Source organism: Phyllostomus hastatus, unplaced genomic scaffold (assembly GCF_019186645.2).
Source record: "Phyllostomus hastatus isolate PE091 unplaced genomic scaffold, TTU_PhHast_1.1 phas_contig_40, whole genome shotgun sequence".
Classification (NCBI taxonomy): Eukaryota; Metazoa; Chordata; class Mammalia; order Chiroptera; family Phyllostomidae; genus Phyllostomus; species Phyllostomus hastatus.
In genome coordinates, this window is record NW_025333872.1 from 3,158,135 (window position 1) to 3,184,119 (window position 25,985).

Genomic DNA, 25,985 nt, shown 5'->3' on the forward strand with positions numbered 1-25,985 from the left:
ATAGTCCTCTAAGTCCTTGATGGCCCCTTTGCAACCATGCCTGTCTTAGGTTGTCCCTCTCTTGAGGAATCTTACCCATCATTGGCTAACCAGTCATCTTCCCTGGGCCAAGCAGGGTGAAGTAAATGGGGAGAGGCTGTGCCCCTGCTGGGAGGATAAGCTTTGTCTTTTTAGTGGCTTATAGTCCCAAGGTCTTTTTACTCTGTCTTAGCCATGGGGGGTTATAGCCTTCTGAAACTAGGCAGGGAAGTTCTCAACATGGTTCTATATAAATTTTTGAAATATTTGTTCTAGTTCTGTGAAATATGTCACTGGAATCTTGATAGGAATTGTGTTGAATCTATAGATTGCTATGGGAAGTATAAACATTTTAATTCATCCTATCCATGAACATGGGATGTACTTCCACTTATTTGTATCTTCTTCAATTTTTTTCTTCATTATCTTATAATTTTCTGAGTACAGGTCTCTTACATATTTGGTTAGGTTTACTCCTAGGTGGTTTATTATTTTTTTAGCAGTTGTGAGTGGGATTGTTTTCATAATTTCCTTTTCTGTTACTTCATTATTGACATATAAAATGCAACTGATTTCTGTATCCTGCTACTTTGCTGAATTCATTTATCAGTTCCAGTAGTTTCTTGGTGGAATCTTTGGGGTTCTCTGTGTACAGTACCATGTCATCTGCAAACAATGACAGTCTTACTTCTTCCTTTCCAACTTGGATGCCTTTTATTTCTTGTTCTGGTCTGATTGCTGTGGCTAGGACTTCCAATACTACATTGAATAAGGTAGGTAAAAGTGGACATCCCTGTCTTGTTCTTGATCTTAAGGGGAACACTTGTAGTTTTTGCCCATTGATATGATTCCAGCAGTGGGTTTGGCATATAGCCTTTATTATGTTTATGTATGTTTCCTCTAATCCCATTTTGCTGAGAGTTTTTATCATAAATGGGCACTGGACTTTATCAAATACTTTTTCTACATCTATTGATAGGATCATGTGTTTTTTATCTATTTTGTTTATGTGGTGAATCACATTTATTGATTTGCGAATGTTGTATCAACCTTGCTTTCCCAGAATAAATCCCACTTGATCATAATGTATGTTCTTTTTGATACATTGCTATATTCAGTTTGTTAACATTTTGTTGAGGATTTTAGTGTCTATATTCATCAGTGATATTGGCCCATAATTTTCTTTCTTTAGTGTCTTTATCTGCTTTTGGTATTAGGGTAATATTGGCCTTGTAAAATTAGTTTGGGAGCCTTCCCTGCTCTTGAATTTTACGAAGTAGTTTGAGAAGGAGAAGTGTTAGTTCTTGGAATGTTTGGTAAAATGAAGCCATCTGGTCCAGGGCTTTTGTTTGTTGGGAATTTTTTGATTCCTGCTTGAATTTCACTAGGTGTAATCTGTCTATTCAGATTCTCTGATTCTTCCTTATTTTTGGGAGATTGTATGTTTCTAGGAATTTGTCCATTTCTTCCACATGTCCAGTTTCTTGGCATATAGGTCATAATAATTTCTTACAATCCTTTGTATTTCTTTGGTATCAGTTGTTATTTCTCCTCTTTCATTTCTGATTTTATTTATTTGGGTTCTTTCTCTTTTTTTCTTGATGAGTCTGCTTAAAGGTTTGTCAACCTTGTTATCTTTTCAAAGAACCAGCTCTTGGATTCATTGTTCTTTTGTATAATTTTTTTCAACTCTATTTTGTTTATTTCTGCCCTGATCTTTATAATTTTCTTCTTTCTACTCAGTGTGGGCTTTGTTTGTTCCTGTTCAAGTTCCTTTAAGGTGAAATTAGATTGTTTATTTGAACTTTTTCTTGTTTTTTGAGATAGACCTGTAATGTTATGCATTTCCCTCTTAGGCTTGCTTTCCCAATTTCCCACAGGTTTTGAATTGTTGTGTTCTCATTTTAATTTGTTTCAAAGTATTTTTTGTTTCTTACTTGATCTCGTTGTTGACACATTCAGTGTTTAATAACATGTAATTTAGCTTCCATGTCTCTGTTTGTTCTTCAGTGTTCTTATGGTTGATTTCTAGTTTCATAGCATTATGGTCAGAAAAGATGCTTAATATGATTTCAATCTTAAATTTATTGAGACTTGTGTCCTAATATGTGGTCTATCCTGGAAAATGTTCCATGTACACTTGAAAAGTATGTATGTATATTCAGCTGCTTTGGGGTGAAATGCTCTGAAGATATCAATTAAATACATTTGATCTATTGTCTAATTTAAGGCAGCTGTCTCCTTGTTGATTTTCTGTTTGGAAGATCTATCCATTGAGGCCAATGGGGTGTTAAAATTCCCAATTCTGACTGTATTTCTGTTGATCTTTCCCTTTACGAACATCAAGATTTGCTTCACAAACTTAGGTGCTCCTATGTTGGGTGCATAAATGTTCACTAGGGTTATATCCTCTTCTTGGACTGCTCCCATTACCATTATGTATTATCCTTCTTTGTCTCTTACTGTAGCCTTTGTTTTATTTTTAAATATATTTTATTGGTTATGCTATTACAGTTATCCCATTTTTTCTCCTCTTTTTTCCCTCCACCCTGTACTCCCCCCAGCAGCTTCCCTGCCACCCCAGTTCATATCCATGGGTTGTACATATAAGTTGTTTGACTTCTCCATTTCCTATACTATTCTTAACCTCCCCCTCTCTATTTTCTATGTACCAATTATGCTTCTTATTCCCTGTACCTTTTCCCCTATTCTCCCCACTGGCCCTCCCCACTGATAACCCCCATATGATCTCCCTTTCTGTGATTCTGTTTCTGTTCTAATTGTTTGCTTAGTTTGTTTTTGTTTTTAAATTCAGTTGTTGATAGTTGTGAGTTTTTTGTCATTTTACTATTCATAGTTTTGATCTTTTTCATAGATAAGTCTCTTTAATATTTCATATACTAAGGGCTTTGTGATGAAATCCTTTATCTTTACCTTATCTGGGAAGCACTTCATCTGCTCTTTCATTCTAAATGATAGCTTTGCTGGATAGGCTAATCTTGGATATAGGTACTTGCCTTTCATGACTTTGAATACTTCTTTCCAGCCCCTTCTTGCCTAGAAGGTTTCTTTTGAGAAATCAGCTGATAGTCTTATGGGAACTTCTTTGTAGGTAACTGTCTCCTTTTCTCTTGCTGCTTTTCAGATTCTCTCCTTATCTTTAATCTTGGGTGATGTAGTTATGCTGTGCCTTGGTGTATACTTCTTTGGGTCTAACTTCTTTGGGATTCTGAGCTCCCTGGACTTCCTGGAAGTCTATTTCCTTTACCAGATTGGGGAAGTTCTCCTTCATTATGTTTTCAAATAGTTTTTCAATTTCTTACTCTTCCTCTTCTCCTTCTGGCACACCTATGATTCAGATGTTGGAATGTTTCAAGTTGTCCCAGAGGTTCCCAAGCCTTAACTCATTTTTTTGAATTCTTGTTTTTTTTTTATTCTGTTCCAGTTGAATGTTTTTATCTTTCTTCTGCTCTGAATTGTTGATTTGGGTCCTAGTTTCTTTCCCTTCACTGTTGGTTCCCTATATATTTTTCTTTATTTCACTTTGCATAGCCTTCATTTTCTCCTCCATTTTGCAATGATATTCAGCCCAGTTGTTGCATTGTAAGGGGTGGAGACTTAGGTATTTGCCAGGGTGGGGCAATCCACTTTGCTGTGTTGTGTTGCTCTATGTTGGGGAGGAGTCAGAGAGGGAACAATGCAGCTTGTTCAATATTAGCTGGCTTTCAGTCACTTCCCCTGCTATTCACAAGCAAATTGGGCCCTTCTGGTGCTGATTCCCAAGTGGGTGGGTTTGTGTACATTCTAGGACCCTGTGAGTGTCTCTAAGGAACTCTCCGGTGAGACTGAGAGTTTCTTCTGCCATTGCAACCTCTACAGGTTTTACAACCATAGTTTTGAGGCTTTGTTTCACCATGCTGGAACCCTGGGTTGCTCAGTCTGTCTCGCTCCCCAGTTGTTCTTCCTGGCATATCTACACACAAATGGGGGACCATCTGGTCCACCACCCACTCTCTTGCCCACCCCAGTCCACCAGCTGCTGCCTTTCCTTTCTAGTCCTCCAGCCACTGCCTTGCCACCTGTCCTCTCCATTCCAGCTGCCTGTCTCCACCCCTCCTACCAATCTGAATGAATGTTTCTCCTTTAGCACTATTATTGTCAGACTTAAATACAGTTCAACTTTCTGGCAGTTCTGGTTATTTTTTTGTTTTGAAGTTTTTTGTTCTCCTTCTTTTGGTTGTGTGAGGAGGCACAGTATATCTACCTATGCCTCCATCTTGGCTGAAAGTCCTCTTTTAAAGTTTATTTTGTTGGATATAAGTACTGCTACCCCAGATTTTTTTTCTTTTCCATTTGCATGAAATATCTGTTTCCATCCATTTACTTTAGTCTGTGTGTATCTTTTGATATGAGATGAGTCTCTTGGTGGCAGCATATATATGGGGCTTGTTTTCTTATCTGTTCAGCTACCCTATGTCTTTTGGTTGCAGCATTTAAGCCATTTACGTTTAAGGTTATTAATGGTAGATATGCATTTAGTACCATTTATTGTTAGGCTACTTTCCTCTGTTTTTATTTTTTTCTCTTTCTCTTTCTCCTTCTCCTGCCTCTTCCTCTCCTCCTTCTCCTGGCTCTTCCTCTCCTCCTTCTCCTTATCTTTCTTTCTTCTTAGCTCTTTAACATTTGTTGCAATACAGGTTTGGTGTTAAATTTCTTTAGTTTTTTCTTGTCTGGTAAGCTCCTCATTTCTTCTTTGATTTTAAATGATAGCCTTGCTGGGTAAAGTAGCTTTGGTTGTAGGTCCTTGCTTTTCATCACTTTGAATATTTCACACCACTCCCTTCTCGCCTGAAATATTTCTGTTGAGAAATCAGATGACAGTCTAATTGGTGCTCCACTGTATGTAACTATCTGCTTTTATCTTATGGATTTTAATATTCTCTTCTTGTCTTTAAGCCTTGTCATTTTAATTATGATGTGTCTTGGTGTAGGCCTCTTTGGGTCCAAATTCTTTGGGACTCTCTAAGCTTCCCAGGCTTTTTCCGTCACCAAATTAGGGAAGTTTTCAGTCATTATTTCTTCAAACATGCTATCAATCCCTCTCTTGCTCTCTTCTCCTTCTGGTTTTCCCATGATGTGGATGTTTCCCATGATATTGTTACACTTCATGTTGTCCAAAATGTTTCTTAAGCTCTCCTCATTTTTTAAAATTATTTTTTCTTTTTGCTGTTCTTCCTGAGTGTTTTTATTTTTACCATGTCTTCCAAATCACTGATTTTATCTACTGTTTTATCTAACCTACTGTTTATTCCTTCCAGTGTATTTATTTTGGATATTACATTCTTTATTTCTGACTGGTCCTTTTTTTATGGTTTCTATGTCTTTTATCATGTTGCTGATCATCTCTATAATCATTGCTCTAAATTCTTTAACTGATAAATTGCTTACCTCCATTTCATCTAGTTCTTCTGGAGACTTCTCTTGTTCTTTCATTTGGGGTCTATTTCTTTGTCTTCCCATTTTGGTAGCTTTATATTTTTTGCCTTAGTTGTTAAACTAATCAATGGTATAGTCTCAAGCCATAATCAGTAGCTTAAGCAACTACAGGGTGGTGCAGAGTAATACCTGAAGGTGGGGCTATTGCTTCCCCTTAAGCTGTGCCAGTTGGATAGAAGTGCTCTGTGTGAGAAAGATGGCATCTGCAGTGTAGAAAATGACTCAGCACAGGGATCCTGGTAGCTCTTCCTTCAGTTCTCTCCCCAGAGCCACCAACCCCTGACTCTCCTCAAGTATTTCTAGCCCATTTTGCCCTCTCCCTGGTGTACCCCAAGGTAAGTAGCTGCAAACAAAATATTGTGGCTTGGTCCTTTAAGAGGCTCTCTGTGTCTCCAGCCATCTCTCCCTGGCAGACAGAAACCCTGGTGCTTTTTAGAGCTGGATGTTATCTGGTTTTCTTTCTGGCTCTGATGCCGTAGCCTGGGGAGCATAGCTTGGGGTTTAGACTCCACCCTTCTCAGGAGGAACCCCCTGGTTGCTGAAATATCCCTGCAGAACTTCAGCTGCCACTTGCTGGAGTCCAGCCAGCTCTCTTGTACCTCCTCTGCATTCCCTACCAGTCTCACTGTCTGTCTGTGGTCATAAGGCTTCTTTCCATCTAGTGTTCAGTTGATTATTCAGGATGATTTCTCTACAGTTTAGTTTTAATTCCAGATTGGTCCTGGGAGTAGGTTAGTGTAGCTTCCAGTTACTTCTCTACCATATTGGATCTCCCCCACATTTTCTCAATATCCAGTAGCTCAAAGAAGGCTTCTATATTAGAAGATCAGTGTGTGTGTGTGTGTGTGTGTGTGTGTGAGAGAGAGAGAGAGAGAGAGAGAGAGAGAGAGAGAGAGAGAATGAGAGATAGATTAGATTGGTGGTTGAGGCAAGAGGTTGGAATTGGGTGCAGATGAGAAGGTTAACAAAAAGATGTTGGATAATTTTAGAGTAGTTTTTGTCTTTCCCAGTGTTATATGCCTAACTTAGCTTGCATTTTTTAAAAAAAGTTGTTTCCTCATGTTGTCACTCTTCAGAAGTGATCACAGCAGTCAGCACTGGTGACCTCATGGTCTACAGAGTCTGAAAGAGCTACTTGTTTTTTTATTGGAATAGATCTGTCTATCTTTTATCCATCATTTTAAACTGAATCTTTGTCAAGTGAACAGTGTAACCTATAGAATTTGTCTGCAGTTTTAAATATCAAATGACATTATTTAATGTGTCATGACTCTAACTTACAACAATGTAGACAACACAGATGGTATTAAATAAATGCTTGCTGATCAACATACTTATGATACTTTTGACACATTAATTCTCCTGTGGAAGACTGCAGAGCTTCCTGGTCTGCAGTAGGTCAGTACGGAGCTGACAGAGGATACCTCCCCTTGCTTCTCTGCTGAGTGGGGCCTGATGTGTAGTAGGTGCTTGGTAAAAATCTGTCAAAGAATAAATGTGCCCCTGTGTAGTAGTTTTAATGAAGAACTGCTTACTTGAAGCTAACAGCCTCAGTTACCAGGGATAATCTTGATGGAGTTTTTAAAAATGGTCAATTAAAGTCTCAGAGTAGTTGCTGTTTCTTTTGAAAATGAGATACTTATCACACACAGATAAAACAGTGTGGGGATTACAAGAGGGAAAAGGGAGTGGGGGAGGTAGCAGAGGCTAAATGGGATAAATTGTGATGGAAGAAGACTTGATTTGGGGCAATGAACAATATACAGATGTTGTGTTATAAAATTGTACACTTGGAAACTGTGTAACTTTACTAACCAATGTCACCCCAATAAATTCAATTAAAAAATGAAAATGAGACACTTGGATTTGCTGACTTCTAAGTCCCCTTCCAGAATGACAACAGACTGTGTTGTTACTGTTTCTGCTCTACTTGCCAATGCCCAGCACCAAAACCACATCATTAAATTTGCACTCATCCAGGAATAGAAAACCTTGCCATCCCTCTTACACAGTACTGCATACTGGGGAATTAGCTTTTTGTCCTTTGCTAATTAAATAAGTTCTTTATGTGCTTAGAATGAGATAGAATATAAAATGAATAGATTACATTTTTTTTCCTGTAACTCACATTCATTTCTAGGTCTTGGTGCCCAGACCGTACTGTTTTTCAAGCAAGAAAGTATATTGCAGATTCTTTGGAGGAGAAGTACACAGAACCAGTTATCTTAAATCTGGAGAAAACTTGGGAAGAAAGTGATACGCGAACACCTCTGATATGTTTTCTGTCCATGGGATCTGATCCCACAATTCAAATTGATGCATTGGCCAAGAAACTGAAGCTGGGTATGATCAGCAATCTATGAAATTTAGCAAAACTTCCACATTTTCCCTCAACTTTTACCTTTCATAGCTTTATAACTGATTGGAAATATATCCATAAAAATGAATTAGAAAAAATATTAAACTCCTTCTTCTTTCCTCCCTTTGCAGATCTAGAGTGAGGTTGAGAAAGAGATATCTTTGTGCAGAGGAACAAACGTGTATACTTTTTTTTAAGTTATAAGCAGATAACCATACTACATGGATAATAGATTAGCAAGAATGAACATAAAAAAGCAAATTTTATTGTCATGTCTATATGAAATTACAACAAAGTCTGTTTTGTTGCAAATGTTAAAGAGCTATAACCATTGTAATGCATAGTAATTGAGGATTCGCTTATTCATGCTTTCATTCAATGACCATTTAGTCAGGCAGTGTGATAGTTTTGAGGAGTACAGAGATGAATCAACACAGCTGGAAAAGACAGACATGTAAACACTTAATTGAAAACCATGTGATGACTGCTGTAACAGAGTTACAAGAACATGTCTGATTACAAGATCCAGAGCTACTCAGACTGCATGGGGTACAGAGATCACACTGACGATATTTTGAGAAAGATCTAAGAAAATAAATAAAATTTCATTAGGCAGGGATGGTGGGAAATGGAAGGAAAGTTATTCCAGGGGGAGGAGACAGAGCAAGGAGTTATAAACACCTAAGTTGTGAGAGCAGTGACTGAGTCAGCAGAACCAAAGGACAGGGATCTTCATGATGCAGAGCCCATTTTGACAGGACTGAGCCATCATCTTGTAGGAAGGCTGTTGACCTGCTCTTCTTCCTCGGAAAACTTGGATCTTGTTGGAATGTCCATTTAGGATCTTCCAGGTTCAGATCTCTATAAGTATAATTTGCCAGGTTGATTCATTCATATCTTTATAAAGATCATAAAGTGATTAATTATGAATCACTAACCCTGCTCTATGAAATAAAACTTACATTGCATTTATTATGTAGTTAATATAAACATGATACAAAGTCAATTCAGTTATCTCCAAGTATTCACCATATGTCCCTCTGCACTAAGAAGTTACTGTAAATCATTAGCTTATGGTAGCATGGTCTATGTTTGCTCCCACTTTTCTCATCTTGACTTTGTTCTGTTCATTGTCACTACACCATTCTGTGTTTTATATGGGCTCATGTTTAAATTGTTTTTTTTTTTTGGCAATCTCTCATGGTTAAGTCTCATTAACCACCTTTAAAATGGGCTGTTTAGCTCTGGTATTTACTGAAGCATGCCAGTCATCTGCGCTGGTCTAAGGGTGGTGCCCCTCTCACAGCCTTGTAACTTGCAAATCTTTCTCAGATCTAGCCTTCTATGGGTCTTTGTCCAGCTGCGTCTGTGCTCCATTTTGCTAAGCATATAGATTTCTTTATTTCTGCCTTGCCACAACCCATCTCCATGTGACAGAATTCATGGCCTCTGGTGGCTTGTGGGCTGACATGTTTAGTAAGTTCAGCACTTTCAGAGAAATTCCCTTTACTCTCTTAATCCCAAGTCCAAATAGCCAGGGAAGAAATTCATTGGTTTTGCTTTGGTCTTGTGCTCCTTTTTGGGCCAGTCAGTGAACTGTTGCTGTGGCAATAGATTCATAGCAGGAATCACATATATGGAACTAGAATAGTAGTGAGCATTTCTTAGAAAGGCATATTTTTCCTAGAAGAAGAACACGTTCAACTAGTTACCATTTCAAATATTAATAATGCTGCTGTCTTAGACAAGGGTTTAAAATAGAATTAAATTCAAGATCTTCTTTGGGAGAAATTTTAACTATAAAATTAAATAAATATATAAGGCCAGAATTGTATCACCTTTAGTGTTATTACATGTTATCATACTGCTTTGCTTGGCAGTTTGGTGATTTCTAATTCCATTGCTCCTAATCTGTTCTTCCAATAATCATTCAAGCTTCTATTGGATACTTTGTTAGGAGACTAAAACAAAGTAAATTTGATTTTGATACTGAAGGACTCAATGAAGTTATAAAGACTATTCACTAAATCATTTTTAGGAATGTTAGAAAGTCACATGCTACTCACTGCTTTGAGTTAAAAATTCCCAAAATATCTGCTAAAATGAAACTATTATGTAGACAGAATACCATATTAACCTAGTTTCAACTAGAAATATTTTATTTGGATAACTGGATAACAAACAATCATAGAATGGTCAAGGTAAATCAGACTCTGGCAATCTTGAAATCCAGCTACATACCTTATTTTACCGCTGGGGAAACTAAGGTCTCAGTGTAAGGCCAGAGAGCGAGCTGGTGACAGATCTGATTCAGGACTCACTGGGAAACTTCACTTTAGTGCTCTTTTCCTTTGTTCCTTCTCACTGCCTTTATTTGGATGAATTAACCAGTTACCTGACAGCATCTCAAAGGATGGGACCAATCAAATAAGTTTTTGTAGGAAAAGAAGAGAAAGAAAACTCACAATGGATACTGTCTGGTGCCTGTCAAGCTCTGCAGGGAGAGATTTGGAGCAGATAAATTCTGCACAGAAGCACTGGGTGCCTGCATAAGGGTAGAAAACACATGGATTTAGCATGAGAACTCTACTAGGATCCTGGGTGGGGGAGGGTGGGGTACCAGAGGAAGGGCAGGTTTAAAAACAGAATCCAAACACAAATAAAAGAGAAGAAATGAAACACAGACTCGCAAATATACAAAAGAATGAATGAGGATGATATACACAGATAAAAAACTTAAATAACAAGAGAATAATATATAATTACGGTAATAAACTTTAACATCTCATTAAAATTGACTAATTTGTAAAAAAAAATACAAATTTACAAAATTTTCTCAGGTACTATAGAAAAATCTAAATAGGCTAATAATGAAAATGAGGAAAGATTAGAAGTTTTGAAATTATTACTTCGGCAAAGGCTCTGAGTTTGGATGATATTTTTTTTGATAAGTCCTTCAAAATTTTCACATGCTGTATTCCATTCTAGGACATGGTAAAATAAGGTACATTTTCCTCTTTATTTTAAGGGAATGGCATTATTCTGATATCAAAAATAGACCAAGCTAGTAACTGCATAAAAGAAAGAAAAACACAGAATGATCAAATTATAGATATAAATATAAGGATCTTAGCTAAAATGCAAACAAGAAGAATTCAGTGTAACATTACAAAAAAAACAACATGCAAAAAATAATAATGTATCCTGACCAAGTAGAAATGCATAGTTGAAATAAGAAGGTATGATAATGAGAAATCTTACCACAACAATAAGTAAAAGGCTTTCCCTTAGGCTATCATATTATTACCTTGATAGATGCTAAAAAAGCTTTGTATAGAAAGTTAATATTTGTATTTGGCTGTTAAAAAGCATAACTAGAAAAATATTTCATTAATGTGGTGATGAATATGAACTTCAGGCATCCCCATCATACTCGGTGATGACCGACGAGAGACGTGCACACTGACATCGGGAAGAAGATAGAGATGTCTGCTACCACCACTCGTAGTCAGCATTGTTGTAGAAGAGGTAGCTAATGCATTGTAAGAATAATAAATAAAAGATGTAACTATGGGAAAGAAGGGGCAAACATCATTATTCTCAGATAGTGTAATTGTCTAAAAAAAAATGAATCAACTGAAAAACTATTAGACTCAACAGGATAGTTCAGTAAGGTGGCTGGTCACAAAATAAATGTTAAAAAATCAATGGAGCATCGTATAAAATACAATGTAAAAATCCCATTCACTATAGCAATAAAAGTAAAACTGAGAAACAATTTTTAAAATAGCCATTAGAAGAAAACTATAAAACTTTCTCATAGACATAAAAGTAGGATAAAATAATGGAGAGTTAAACCACATTCCCAGGATAAAGATTCAATATTATAAAGATGTCAATAGTCTGTAAATTAATCTATAAATTGAATGCAAGTCTAATTGAAATTCCAGCAGTATTTTTTTCTAATGGGATAATAGAGGGATCTTAGATCATCTAGAACAATAAATGGACAAGAATAGCCCAGAGAGCTTGAAAGGGAAAAAGAATAATGGGGAGTGAACACCACAAGGTTCTTAAAACTTTATCAAATTGAGATAATTTAATCAGTATGAGGATGGCTCAGACTAGATAAACAGATCAACACAGCAAAATAAAAGGCACCAAATTAGATTCTAGTACATATATTAGCTTAGTCTATGATAAGATTCACATTTCAAATCAGTGGAGGGTAAATGAATTAAATAAATAATGTTGATATAGCGGAAAAAAGTAAAGAGTTTTACCTCACATTAAACTCCAAAGTAAAATTCTACATTGATGAAGGTTTTATATGGTTTAAATTAAGCTATAAAAAAATAAAAAGAATATATTGAATAGTTTGATAGTATTGCAGTGTCTGAGATTTCCTTGATCATAATACCAGAGTCCAAAACGAGAGGGACAAGATAGATAATTTGGATAAAGTTTTAAGACTTCTTTCTGAATGTCAGAAGCACCTCAAGTTAAAGCACAACTGAGGCTAAGAGTTGGGTTGGGACAGCATCCCATTGCAGCCGGGGACACCAGCAGTCCTCTGTACACGTCACAAATCCTCTTTAAGATGGTTTGTGTGCTTTGTGTGCTTTGAATGAGCAGCATAAAGGAATACTGTATCACCATTAAAAACTGCTTTCCAAGGGGAGGGAATTTCAGGAGAAACGGGGAAGGGTTTATAGGAACAAATATAAAGGACACATGGACAAAAACTAGGTGGGGTGGAAATGGGAGGGAGGTGGGGAGGGATGGGAGGGTGGGCTGGGATGGGAGTAAAGGACAGACAAATGTACTTGAACAACCATTAAAATAAAATTTTAAAAAAAGAAAATTTGCACATCTAAAAAAACTGCATTTCAATAATATTTAATGGCAGTAAAATGCTCACAATGTACTGTTAAGAAGTAGAGACATAAAATAACATGTATATTATTTTATATGTGTCTATGTAATGTGTAATATGTATATATTTAATATACACATACACAGATCAGTGTACAATTCCTTATTCAAAAGCCAGATATGTTTCAGAAATAAAATTTTTCCAGCTTTTAGTATTCCACATATTCTATAATACACTGCAGAGAAGAGTATTAATATTCATAAAGATAGTGATAAATCAAAGACTATAAATAGCCTCATGTCCATTCAGGTCAGTTTTTGCCACTAAAATAATTTTATGACAAAATTTTCAGTTTTTAGAGTGTTTTGAATTTGGAGATGAGGGTAAGGGATTGTAGATTGTGCATATTAAAAAAGATTAGAATGAAGGTCTCTAGGGAGGGATATTGGTGATTTAAATTTTTTTCTTTATACTTTCCTATATTTTCCAAGGCTCTCACTATGAATATATATTGCTTAGTTAGAAATAAAATTTTTTTTTGAAAGAAAGAGGAAGAGTGAAAGAGACACAAGCCTAATTTTGGAATGAAAGGGAAAGGCAGGGGAAATATTACTGAAGTTTCTTAAATACAAGCAGCCAAAAAATAAAAAATACAACCCAACCCCTGACCACAAAAGAGTAATTATGCCGCATTCCCTGCAGCAACCCTCCTGCAGAACCCTGTCCTTGGTTGTCTCTGAGAATCCCCTCTGTGGTGTCAGTTTGCTGATCTCAAAGAAGACACTTTTGGTTTGTTTTTCCTCCGTGGTTTTTCTAGTGAGTGCAGGGGTAGAGGGGTGACGGGGAGTCACTGCCAATGAGTAAGGTTTCTTTGGGGCTGAGAAAAATGTTCTGAGATTAGATAATAGCAATTGTTCTACAACTTTATGAATATACTAAAAACATAATTAGTAAAAGGGAGAAAACTGTACTTGAACAATGATTAAAATAAAATAAAAAAATAATCAACTTGCATACTTTAATGTGATATGTGAATTATATATCAACTTTATTTTTTTAAAGATTTTATTTATTTATTTTTAGAGATAGGCGAAGGGAGAGAGAAAGAGAAGGAGAGAAACATCAGTGTTTGGCTGTCTCTCGCGTGCCTCCCACTAGGGACCTGGCCCACAACCCAGGCATGTGCTCTGACTGGGAATCGAACCAGTGACCCTGCAGTTCGCAGGCCGGCACTCAGTCCACTGAGCCACACTAGCCAGGGCTATATATCAATTTTAAAAGTTTAAGAAAATAACTTTTGAGCATCTACTGAGGACCATACACTGTCTAGGTGCTGATCTAAGCCCCTTCTCTCCTGGTTCTGACATTCTACTGTGGGGGCAAAGCAGACAGTAATTGATAAGCAAGTGAATATATACCATGCTAAGAAAACTATATAACATGCAAAAAAAGGAGGGTAAGGGGCAGACTGATGGCAGTCGACAGGGGGGTTATGATGTTTTAGATAGGATGGTGAGGGAAGGCCTGGTTGAGGGGTGGGGAAGACCCAACATGTGAAGCAGGTGAGTCAGTGCCCCTGACAAGGAAACACATTTCAGGCAGAGAGAACATGAAGAGGCCAGTGCAGCGGGAGAAAAATGAATGAATGAGGGGAAGAGTGGTGAGATAAGAAAAGGTATGTGTGTGTGTGTGTGTGTGTGTGTAGAGTGTGACTGCAGTGGAGGTCGATTGTGTAGGGCCTCAGAGGCTGTAGGTAAGAACTTTGGATTGGGGTTTGGATTTTACTGTGAATAAAAAGGGAATCCATCAGAAGGTTCTGAGCAGAAGATGGACATAATCTGATTTAGAGCTTGTCAGAATTCTCCTGTAGGCAGTGAGAAGAAAAGCTGTTAGGGGATAACAGTGGAAGTAAGGCCCTCAGTTAGGTGGCTATTGCAAAAATCCAGGCAAAAGGCAACAGTCACTTGGACCAGGGGCACAAAAGTAGAGATGTGGAAAAGTGGTCAGATTCTGTCTCTAAGTCTTTTCTCGACCCCAAGCCTGGAGATCAATAGAAGAAACTCAGGTCACTTGAGCAAAAATGAGTTCTTTTTAGAAGGTGTATTTCAGAGTTGAAGGAGAGGAGATAGATCTTGGCTAACATTCACGTGTTTATACTTTTTGTCCATATCAGCCTTTCCCCGTTGACCCACAGGGCATTTGTGTGTTTTCCCAACATAAGGAGTGGTCAGTATCTCTTGGTACCATCCAGAGGCTCCTCCCACCCAAGGTCCACCTCCCATTTCTTCTCCTTTTACAGGCTGTGTGGATTCTTCTCAGATGCCTGTGGAAGCAGTGCCTGGTTCCACTTGAGCAGGAGAAATCATGGGCCTTGGGGGGGATGTCCAGCTTTGTTCAATAGCCTCGGCCTATGGCAGTTCCTGATTTTCCAAGCAGTACTCTCTTAGGTGCCCATTGCAAAGTTTCCTCCTGAGGCCCTGGATCCCTCATCTTGCACCTACAAGCCCTAGTGGAATCTCTGGCCATTAACCACACAGTGCCATTTAAATGGTGTATCCTGAAAACTTCTTCTCTGGTTCCCTCCCCATCCCTTGAATTTTCCAGTCCCTTGTAGCCTCATTGTTTGTCCAACCACAGCAGCGCGTTTTTCTGAGGAGTCAGACTCACTCAGCAGAGTAGGGCAGAGCATATGCTGCTTCACGACATCTCCACTGATCTCCTTTCCCCATGCCGAGATCATGCCTCCCAAACTCAAGAAAATCTGGGTCCACAAAGGCGTGCTTAAAAGTTAATTTCCAGTTCAAGTTTCACAAGCATGATTCATAGATTTCTTCAATTTAGTGAATTCAAATGGCAGGACACAAATGTGGTTCTCTGCCTGGGACATCAGATGTACTTATGAGCCTAAGTCGTGTGTTCTCTCCTGAATTATAATCACACTTCTGATCTCCAAGTGACCTCCACTCTCACTTCTGAGGTGGTGATTTAACCTGAATGTGGCCCACATTGGGCTGAGCCGCCTCAAGTTCCATCTCAGAAAATGGATAAACATGAAAACAAAAATAAAACAGACAAAAACCCCTGCAAGTCTGACATCCTAAAAGAATAAAAATCCAATTAAATCTTTCCTGAAGCATCTGTAAAACACCATGGAGGTTTCTCATCAAAATATACAGCAAAATGTAAAAATTCTCTTTCCCTCTAAGTATCTATGATAATATCATAGCCGCCTCTACCACCATCAGTCTTCCTTCTCGTTATTCCCAAAGACTCCAAAACACTCTAGAAGCCCAAGCTTGTGCCTTTTGTCTCACTTTCCTTGCCCTTCCCTCTCCTGGTGGTTCCTCCAGTTACTGCTCCACTAATTTCTCTCATCAACACGACCCAAGGCCAGACTTGTTTGAGTAATAACAGCTCCTTCCTAGGGAGGCTATGACCATTCAGAAATTAATGTTTTGTCCCAGTCCTGTTATAAAATTTATGTTTTAACATAATGAACCTTCTCCTGTGTTACAGAGTGCAGAACCATCTCAATGGGGCAAGGACAAGAAGTACATGCTCGAAAGCTGATTCAGATGTCAATGCAGCAGGTACGGAGCAAGGAACACACTCTTCTAATACAACATTCTCGCTCTTGTCCCTCTAGCCATCAGGCCTGTCTAGGACTGCCACAGTGACAGTGTGGCACTCTGCCTGTGATGCTCAGTCATTCTTCCTACTTTTCTTTATGTATATATCATCAACCTTTGATTACCTGTAAATTTTAAATCTCAGGCTAGTTTGCTTCAGACAGCCCCACAAAAAACTTGTTTCATTTTCTATAGTATATGCTCCATTTTATTTTCATTATTTTAAAACATTTTTATTTAGTTATTTTTAGAGAGAGAATGGAAGGAGAAAGACAGGGAGAGAAACATCAACGTGAGAGAGGAAGGAACATTGATCAGTTGCCGCTCATACACACCTCAACTGGGGACCAAACCTGCAACCCAGGCCTCTGCTCTGACTGGGAATTGAACCAGCTACCTTTCACTTTGCGGGACAGTGCCCAACCTACTAAGCCACACTGGTCAGGGCATGTTTTCACTAAATTTTTTTTCACAATTTGTCATACACACTTTCCAGTTCCTAAGGATATAGCTCTTAGCAGTCTTAGAATTTCATGATCAGTATTAATAGATAATGCTAAGGAAGTGAGTGACAGATTGAAACAGTTAAATTTCAATTTTTGGTTAAAATTATCCTTTCATTTTTCATTAATGGATAGTTTGTGCCAAATAAGATATATTTGAGGATAGTATGTTTAAATATTGATAATGGTTTTTATTGGAAATCGTACACTGGGTAGATTGTTGAAAAACGTTTTCTGTCACACCTAATAAATACACAGGACATTAATTTTCTAGAAATGTTTGGTAGATAGCAATTTCAGCTGTAATAAGAAATTGCACAATTTATGAAAGTAAGATAAGATCTTTGTTTATTTTTAAGCTTTTTAATGTTTGTAGCAACTTTGGTGCAGTTTTTCCCAGGAATTAATGACTACAGAGTGTTAATGGGCTAAAGCCCTGCTTGGGTCATCAGTTTTTTCCCTGGTCATTAATTCTCAGGTGCTCTAAGCCATAATTTTTATCACTTAATCAAATTCAATAATATATTGTATTTAATTTATATCTATCAAAGCAATTACATATAATTGTTTTTACTCAAATTGAATGATTCACTTACTTGCGTGACTTGACAGTTGAACTTTGGGCCCTAAATCATTTCTTTAGTTTTTACGAGTGAGAAACTTTTTAGAAAGTGCATTTACATACACCATGTTTGAAAAAGTACCTTTTACAACTTTTATGTTCTATTTCTCAAGGTGGGATAAGTACTGATAATAATGGCATTATTGGGGTGAAAAAGTGACCAAGTGTAGCCACATTGCCACTTGGGGAAACCAGATATAGGATAAAGCTGACACTGTAGAATGCGGAGTGGGGAACCAGAAGTTAACTGGGTCTATGAAGGCACAAACTACCCATAAAGTCCATCTTACCCTGGACATCTCAGTTGTCTAGACCAACACAAACTTTGCTGTTTAAGCCAGTCTATATTGTATTTTTCTCTCATGTTAGAAAGCATAATAAACAAACCTTACCATATGTTTATTGTGCTCCATATTTTGTAGCTGTATTTAATCTGATCTTGTTATATAAGGGGGGCAAAATTTCATCTGGTTAGTAAACTATTTTCTCACATAGGAGTGATGGTTATGTGAATTATATTGTTAAAGATAGTTTTTTTTATCAAGAATTTAGATGGTTACTTAATAAGTTTTGTGCTTTCAGGAATTATGGGAAGAGTGATAACAAAAAATTAGATTTAGTATTTATGGTAGCAAATGTTAAAAAATTCACCAAATACAACTTTCATGAAGGGATGTGTGCCTCTCTTCATGACCATAGTTTAGGGGTAAGTCAGTTCTGAGTTACTGTAGGAAGAACAGTTTAAGTTACAAATTCCAAAATCCCCATTCCCACCATTAGATGGTGCACACACTGTACTTATACAAGTTTGACTGTAGTTTCAATTTCTGTTCCCTACTGGGTGGCAGAATATAGTCACTCTGAGCCACTTGATTCCAAGTGAACAGCTTTGTCAGTAGCAGAAGAAATTATTGTTTTTACATACAGTAATTTCATTAAAAATATAGGCTCAGAAGAGTTTTCACATGCCCTAAGCAAAGGTTTAAAAAGAACTCATTTGTACATTTTGTTCTTATTAAAATCATAGCAAAAAAGTTATAAGAAATTAATATGAAATCATTTTGGAATATAGGGTGGCTGGGTATTGCTGCAAAATTGTCACCTTGGCCTGGACTTCATGGAAGAATTGTTAGAGACAATAATTACCACTGAGGCCAACGATGATTCCTTCCGAGTATGGATAACCACCGAGCCCCACGATCGATTTCCAATTACATTGCTCCAGGTTTGTTATTTGGAGATAAGTGTCTTTTTCTTGAGAATTACACAAATAAAGATAGCATAATTGACATTATTGAAGGATGGAAACACAACAGGGCTTTTCAGTCCAGTAGAGTTGGCACCGCAAAATCACTTCTTCTGGTCACCAAGACTGTATAGCATGTATTTTCACAGAAGAGTTCTAAGACTTGGTACTAATTTATTGGGTTTCAGCTCTGATCAATGTCATATTTTATGTACCATAAGTTTATTACTTTCTGACATATTGTAATTTCTATTTTATCCTTTACAGTAACTTATAGAAACAAAATTACCATTTGCTTTTTATGACAGACTTCTCTCAAATTCACTAATGAGCCACCCCAAGGCATACGTGCGGGTTTGAAAAGAACATTTGCAGGAATTAATCAAGACCTCCTGGATATCAGTAATTTACCCATGTGGAAGCCAATGCTTTACACAGTGGCATTTCTGCACTCCACTGTGCAGGTAACGTCTGCAGCAGTTGCACACTTTGGGGATGCTCACGATGTTGTGTGGCCTTTTGGGAAAGCCCCTCTATAAGGTTGATCTGTGTACTGTGTCCCCTCACCCTGCCTTTTTCCCCTTCCTGACACTTTTCCCCACCTGCCAAGAATGTATTTGTTTATGTACTCATCACCTTTTCCCACCCTTCTCTATCCTGGCCATTAGAGTATAAGCCTCTTGAGGGCAAAGACTTTGTCCTTTTGTAACCGCTGAATCTTCCCATCATAGCAGCAGCTGGGGCATTGCTAGAGCTCCATAAGTATTTGTGGGATGAACAAATGGATTATCTAGGTAGGAGCTTGGTTTCCAAAGTGCCTATGGAATATTATGGCCAGGAATATTATGTGCACCATCTCATGTAATGCTGACAACCACATTTCAAGGTAGGATTATCACTATTTTAAAAATGAAGAAATTGAGATTCAAAGAGGTTAAGTTCACTTTGTAATCAGTAGACCTAGGAGTCAAGTCCTACACTGGCTACCTCAGATGCACACTTTGACCCTACTCCCCACTAGTGAGAGTGGCGGTGGTGTTGGGTGGAGGAGTCACAGTGATTATCTGTCTTTTCCAGGTTGTTTTCTATTTACTTTTACCTTATACTTAAATTTGATGATTTTCTGGCTACCAGCCACTTGTCTGTGGAGTTTTTTCATTCTGTCATTTCAATTAGTGTATTCTTTATTTCTGACTGGTTTCTATTTTTATGCTATTGAGGGTTTCACTAAGTTCATTGAGTATCCTTGTTGGGAACCACCCTGGCCTGGTTTCAGAAGCTGTAACCGCCCCCTCCCCCCACATGGCTAAGGCTGAGTGAGTGACGTTTGGACCATAAGCCACTAAGGAGACAAAGCTTATCTCCCTGGCAGGGGTGCCGCCTCTGCCCCTTTTACTTCACCCTGCCTGGTCTCCAATGCATGATTGGTTAGCCAATGATGGGTAAGATTCCTCAAGGGAGGGATGACCTAAGACAGGCATGATCATGGGGGCCCCCAGGGAAGGACTTGAGGGGCTAATAGAAAAAGGGGGTGATGGACCTTCACCCCTCAGCTTTGACATAGCCTGAGTCCTCATTCTGTCTGTAAGCAGTCTCCTAATCTCTCAGCTGCCTTACTCCCCTGCCTGACTTAAGCCTGAAACAATGCTGGAAGTCAGTGCCACCCTGTGCTGAAAAGGGTGGATTCCCTAGGGCAATCAGGCCTAAGAAAGAATGCAGAAAATCCTATGCATTTGCTAATACCCTCAATTTAAATAATAAGGGACCAAGCAGGAAGTGAGTTTGTTCCCCAAAGTTTTAGGGCACTTTAACTATCTGACCCTGGCTCAGAATAAGCCCTCAGGGGTCTTTGAATGTTATCTATTGTTTAATCATTTCTGCCTGACAATGATTGATGAGTTTTATGTATGCACCCTGTATTCCTGTGCAATTGAACCCAATAAAAGCTCGTCAAGGCAAGGATCGGCGTTCTCCTCTTGAGAGAGTGGCTGAGGCGCACTCAGAGTAACCGCGCCATCCCTCTTCCTCCACAGGACTCGGTAGTCTGTGTGAATTTGTCTTGTATCTCATCCACAATGCCATGGACCCTGGCTCTTGTGGACCCCATGAGATGGGGTCCATATTGTATCCTTATAACCAGTGTTTTGAATTCTGTATCTAGTAGGTTCAACAGTAGAGTGGATGAAGCCAAGAATCAGAGCAGCAATCTGGAACGTAAGGAACCAAAAAACAACCATTCAGAACAACAACAAGGAAAAAGAATCCAAAAAAAAAAAAAGAATAGTGTAAGGAACCTCTAGGAAAACTTCAAGCATACCAAAATTTGCATCATAGGGGTGCCTGAAGAAGAAGAGAGATAGCAAGAAATTGAAAACCTATTTGAAACAATAATGACAGAAAACATCCCTAACCTGGTGAAAGAAATAGACATAGAAGTCCAGGAAGCACAGAGAGTCCAAAACAAGATGAACCCAAAGAGGCCCACACCAAGACACATCATAATTAAAATGCCAAAAGTTAAAGACAAAGAGAGAATCTTAAAAGTAGCAAGAGAAAAGCAACTAGATACCTACAAGGGTGCTCCCATAAGACTGTCAGCTGATTTCTTAAAAGAAACTTTGCAGACTAGAAGAGATTGGCAAGAAATATTCAAAGTGATGAAAAGCAAGAACCTATAGCCAAAATTACTCTACCCAGCAAAGCTATCATTTAGAATTGAAGGACATATAAAGAGCCTCCCAGACAAGAATAATCTAAAGGAGTTCATCACCACTGAACCAATATTATAGGAAATGTTAAAGAGTCTTCTTTAAGAATAAGAAGATAAAAAATATAAACAACAAAATAGCAATAAATACATATCTATCAACAACTGAATCTAAAAAACAAAATAAACAAACAAGCAGAACAGAAATGGAATCATAGATACAGAATTTGTTGATGATTGCCAGATGAGAAGGGGGTTGGAGGGATGGGCAAAATAGGTGAAGGGATTAAAAAGTACAAATTGATTATTATAGAGTAATTATGGGGATATAAAGTACAGCATGGGGAATATACTCAATAATAGTCTAATAACTATGTGTGGTGTCAGATGGATGCAAGATTTATCAGGATCAGTTAAGAAATTATGTAATGTCTAATCACTGGGGTATACACATGATACAATAATGTATGCCAATTGTAATTGAAAATAAAAAATGATTTTAAAAAGTAATTTGATAATTTTATGGCTATCCAGCAACTTGTCAATGGGATTTTTTCATTCCATTATTGCTTTGTTCTACATTAAAATTTTGTGTTTGGTCCTGTATTTGAAAGCTGTACAATGTTCAGATACTTGATTCACTCCTTGATTACACAGAGAGATGAAGAGTCTTCTTTAACCACTTTTCTGTAATTTCCCTTCCCTGAGGCTTAAACCAGAAGCCATGCGTCAGCTACACTGTGTGTGCAGAGCACCCCTCTCTCCACCCAGAACACCCTCGGCATACTTACCCTCAAGTTCATTGCCCCTACCATTTTGTAGGGTTCCACACTGTCCAACAGAGAAGGCTGGTGCTTATCTGTCCCCCAACCCTAAGATAATTAAAATCAAGTAAACTGTTTGTGGGTGGTTATTTTCAGTAAGTCCCACTGTGGCCTTTGGATTGTAAATTACACTGAAACCTATTTCATGCATCCTTATCTGGGGAGTGTTCATTTTGCTAGACCTTATCACACTCTAATACAAATATTGCTTTAGCTCTGTTTTTTAATTCTCAATTCACAAATAATATATTTTATGATTCTGTTCCTACTGGTGATGGTTTAATTCCATTGTGCTTATCATGGAAAGGTGATTGGGATATTTTCCATATGGTCAGTGTGGCAACCTGTGTTGTTAGTGGCATTATCCAAATGCTAAACAGAAGAACAACAGGACTGTGGTCAAGTCATGGGCTGAAGTGTGCTTGCACTTAACATGACTTGTATTTGGGTTAAACCAGAAAAAAAATCCCCTTTTCAGGGCTAAGGCCCTGAAGCCAACAGTGGCATGTCTATGAATAAAAGGTTGATTATCTCTTAAAATCCAATGATGGTAGTGCTGGAAATAGCACTTCACAAAGTGTCAGGCAGCCTAGGCTTTAGTACTTGCTGCAAAATCAATTAGCTATGTAAGTGAAGTTGGTCAAGTCATGCCCCTCTCAAGGTCTGTTTCCCCTTCTGTGCACTTAGAGGCAGAAGGAGGTGATCTTTCAAGATTTTCCCCATTTTTTATAATTCTGTTATCCAGTTTTATGAGTATACAGGGAGTGTTGATAACTCAAGCATATTTTCCTCTGTTCTTTTTTTTAATTTCAAAAGTATGTGCTGTGGTACTAACTAAAGATTTTCTTTTATTTGGTTAGGATAAAGCTAGCTTGATAGAAAAATCCAGAGTTCTTTAGGGCCTCGCAGTCCTGGGCCAGCAGCATCACATCACCTGGGAGCTTGTAAGAGTTGAATCTCAGGCCTCAACCCAGACCTGCTGAATCAGAGACTGTATTGTAATAAAATGCCCAAGTGATTTGGGTGAGCATTACAGCTTGAGATGTAACTGATGTAGGAAAGTGTGTTCTGAATTGGATAGGTTGTGACATATTTTTCTAGTGTTTGACATAATAGCTAAATACCTGATTTGTTAATTGACCCCTCCAAATTAACCCAGATATCCCTTGCTTTATGCAAACATGATGGTGTTTATTTCACTTCACATAATAGGACTACCGGACAAGATGGGGGCATAGGTAGACACACTGTGCCTCCTTGCACAACCAAAATAGGGACAACAACAATTTAGAAACAGAATAACAACCAGAACTGATAGAAAAATTGAACTGTATGGAAGTCAGACAACCAAGAAGTTAAAATAGACATGTTCATCCAGACCAGTAGGAGGGGCAGAGTTGGGCAGCTGAGCATGGGTTGAGGCACAGAGAGCAGAGAATGTTGGGACCTGGTGCATAAGGTATCCGGGGCACACAAGATCATAGTGGGCGGACTCTGGGCGCACAAGCAGCAACTGGCAGACCCTGGCTGAGGGGTGGCAACTGGCAGACCCAGCAAGATGGTGATTGTGAAGCAAGGCACTGCGCACAACCCAGGATCACAGCACTGGGAAATAGAGCCTCAGGGCACTGATTGAAAACACCTGTGGGGGTTGAGGCACAGGGAGAGACTCCCAGCCTCACAGGAGAGGTTGTTGGAAAGTCCCACAGGGTGCACGAGCCCATTCACACGGGAATTGGAAATAGGGGGCCCACTTTGCTCAGGGGAAGCAGTGGAAGGGACTGAGGTCAGATGGAGAGTGGAGCAAGCGCCATTGTTCCCTCTTGGACCCCACCCCCACATACAGCTTCACAGCCCAGCCACTCAGGTGCCCTGCCCTGGTGAACACCTAAGGCTCCACCCCTCATACATAACAGGAGTGACCAGATCAAAGGGAAAAAAAAAAGATAGCTCAAACAGAATTGAAAGCTCCACACTAGTACTTTTAAGTGACCAAGAGATAACCAACCTATCAGATGCACAGTTCAAAGCACTGGTGATCAGGAGGCTCACAGAATTGGTTGATTTTGGTTGCAAATTAGATGAAAAAATGAAGGCTACAATAAGTGAAATGAAGAAAAATGCACAGGGAACCAATAGTAATGGAATGAAAGCTGGGTCTCACATCAATGGAGTGGACCAGCAGGAAGAAAAAAACGTACAATCAGCAAAGAATGAATAAGTAAGAATTCAAAAAGATGAGGAGAGGCTTAGGAACCCCCAGGACATCTTTAAATGTTCCAACATCCGAATTATAGGGGTACCAGAAGGAGGAGAGGAAGAGCAACAAGTAGAAAAGTTATTTGAACAAATAATAAAGGAGAACTTCCCCAATCTGGCAAAGGAAATAGAATTCCAGGAAGTCCAGGAAGCTCAGAGAGTCCCAAAGAAGTTGGACCCAAGAAAGAACTCACCAAGGAACATCATAATTACATTAGCCAAGGTAAAAATGAAGGAGAGAATCCTAGAAGCAGCAAGACATAAGGAGACAGTCACCTGCAAAGGAGTTCCCATCAGACTGTCAGCCGATTTCTCAGAAGAGACTTTGCAGGCAAGAAGGGGCTGAAAAGAGGTATTCCAAGTTATGAAAGGCAAGGACCTACATCCAAGATTGCTCTATCCAGCAAAGCTTTCATTTAGAATGGAAGGGCAGATAAAGTGCTTCTCAGATAAGGTCAAGTTGAAGGAGTTCATTATCACCAAGCCCTTATTTTATGAAATGTTAAAGGGACTTATCTAAGAAAAAGAAGATAAAAAAACATGTATAGTAAAATGATAGCAAACTCACAATTATTAACTACCACACCTAAAACAAAAACAAAAAGAAACTAAGCAAACAACTAGAACAGGAACAGAACCACAGAAATGGAGATCACATGGAGGGTTATCAGCGGGGAAGTTGGAGGAGGAGAGTGGGGGAAAGGTACAGAGAATAAGTAGCATAGATGGTAGGTAGAAAATAGACGGGGAGGGCAAGAATAGTATGGGAAATATAGAAGCTAAAGAACTTATGACACATGGACATGAACTAAAGGGGAGAATGTGGGTGGCAGAGAGTGTGCAGGGTGGGGGGGAATGATGGGGGTAATGGGACAATTGTAATAGCATAATCAATAAAATATATTTAAAAAAACCATAATACAGTCTAGTTCCATTCATGCTGTCGAGAAGGGTAGGAGATCTTTCTTTCTGCTGTGTAGTAGTCCATTGTACCACAGTTTTTTGATCCATTCATTTACTGATGGGCATTTAGGTTGCTTCCAGCACTTGGCTATTGTAAATTGTGCTGCTATGAACATTGGGGTGCATATGTTCTTTTGAATGAGTGTTTCAGGGTTCTTAGTAGAATTTCTGGGTCAAAAGGCAGTTCCATTTTTAGTTTTCTGAGAAAATTCCAAACTGTTTTCCACAGTGACTTCACCAGTCTGCATTCCCACCAATAGTGTGCTAGGGTTGAAATAAGCCAGGTGGCGAAAAACAACCATATGATCTCGCCTGTAAGTGAAACCTAATCAACAAAACAAACAAGCAAGCAAAATATAAGCAGAGACAATGAAATAAAGAACAAACCGACAGTAGCCATAGGGGAGGGAGGAGAGGGACAATGGGGTAAAACAGAGGAAGGGTCATCAAAGAATGTATATAAAGGACACATGGAAAAGCCAA

General features: G+C 38.5%; 1 protein-coding gene across 1 annotated transcript in view; it reads left to right on the forward strand.

The window, feature by feature from the left end:
• The window catches only part of DNAH8 (dynein axonemal heavy chain 8), a 302,537-nt gene that overhangs the window by 226,882 nt on the left and 49,670 nt on the right, over positions 1 to 25,985 (forward strand). Inside the window, exons 80-83 of the mRNA XM_045843254.1 lie at positions 7,655 to 7,857; positions 16,266 to 16,339; positions 18,576 to 18,728; positions 19,058 to 19,213. Of these exons, the coding sequence (XP_045699210.1) occupies positions 7,655 to 7,857; positions 16,266 to 16,339; positions 18,576 to 18,728; positions 19,058 to 19,213 (586 nt within the window). The remainder of the gene's footprint in view (positions 1 to 7,654; positions 7,858 to 16,265; positions 16,340 to 18,575; positions 18,729 to 19,057; positions 19,214 to 25,985) is intronic.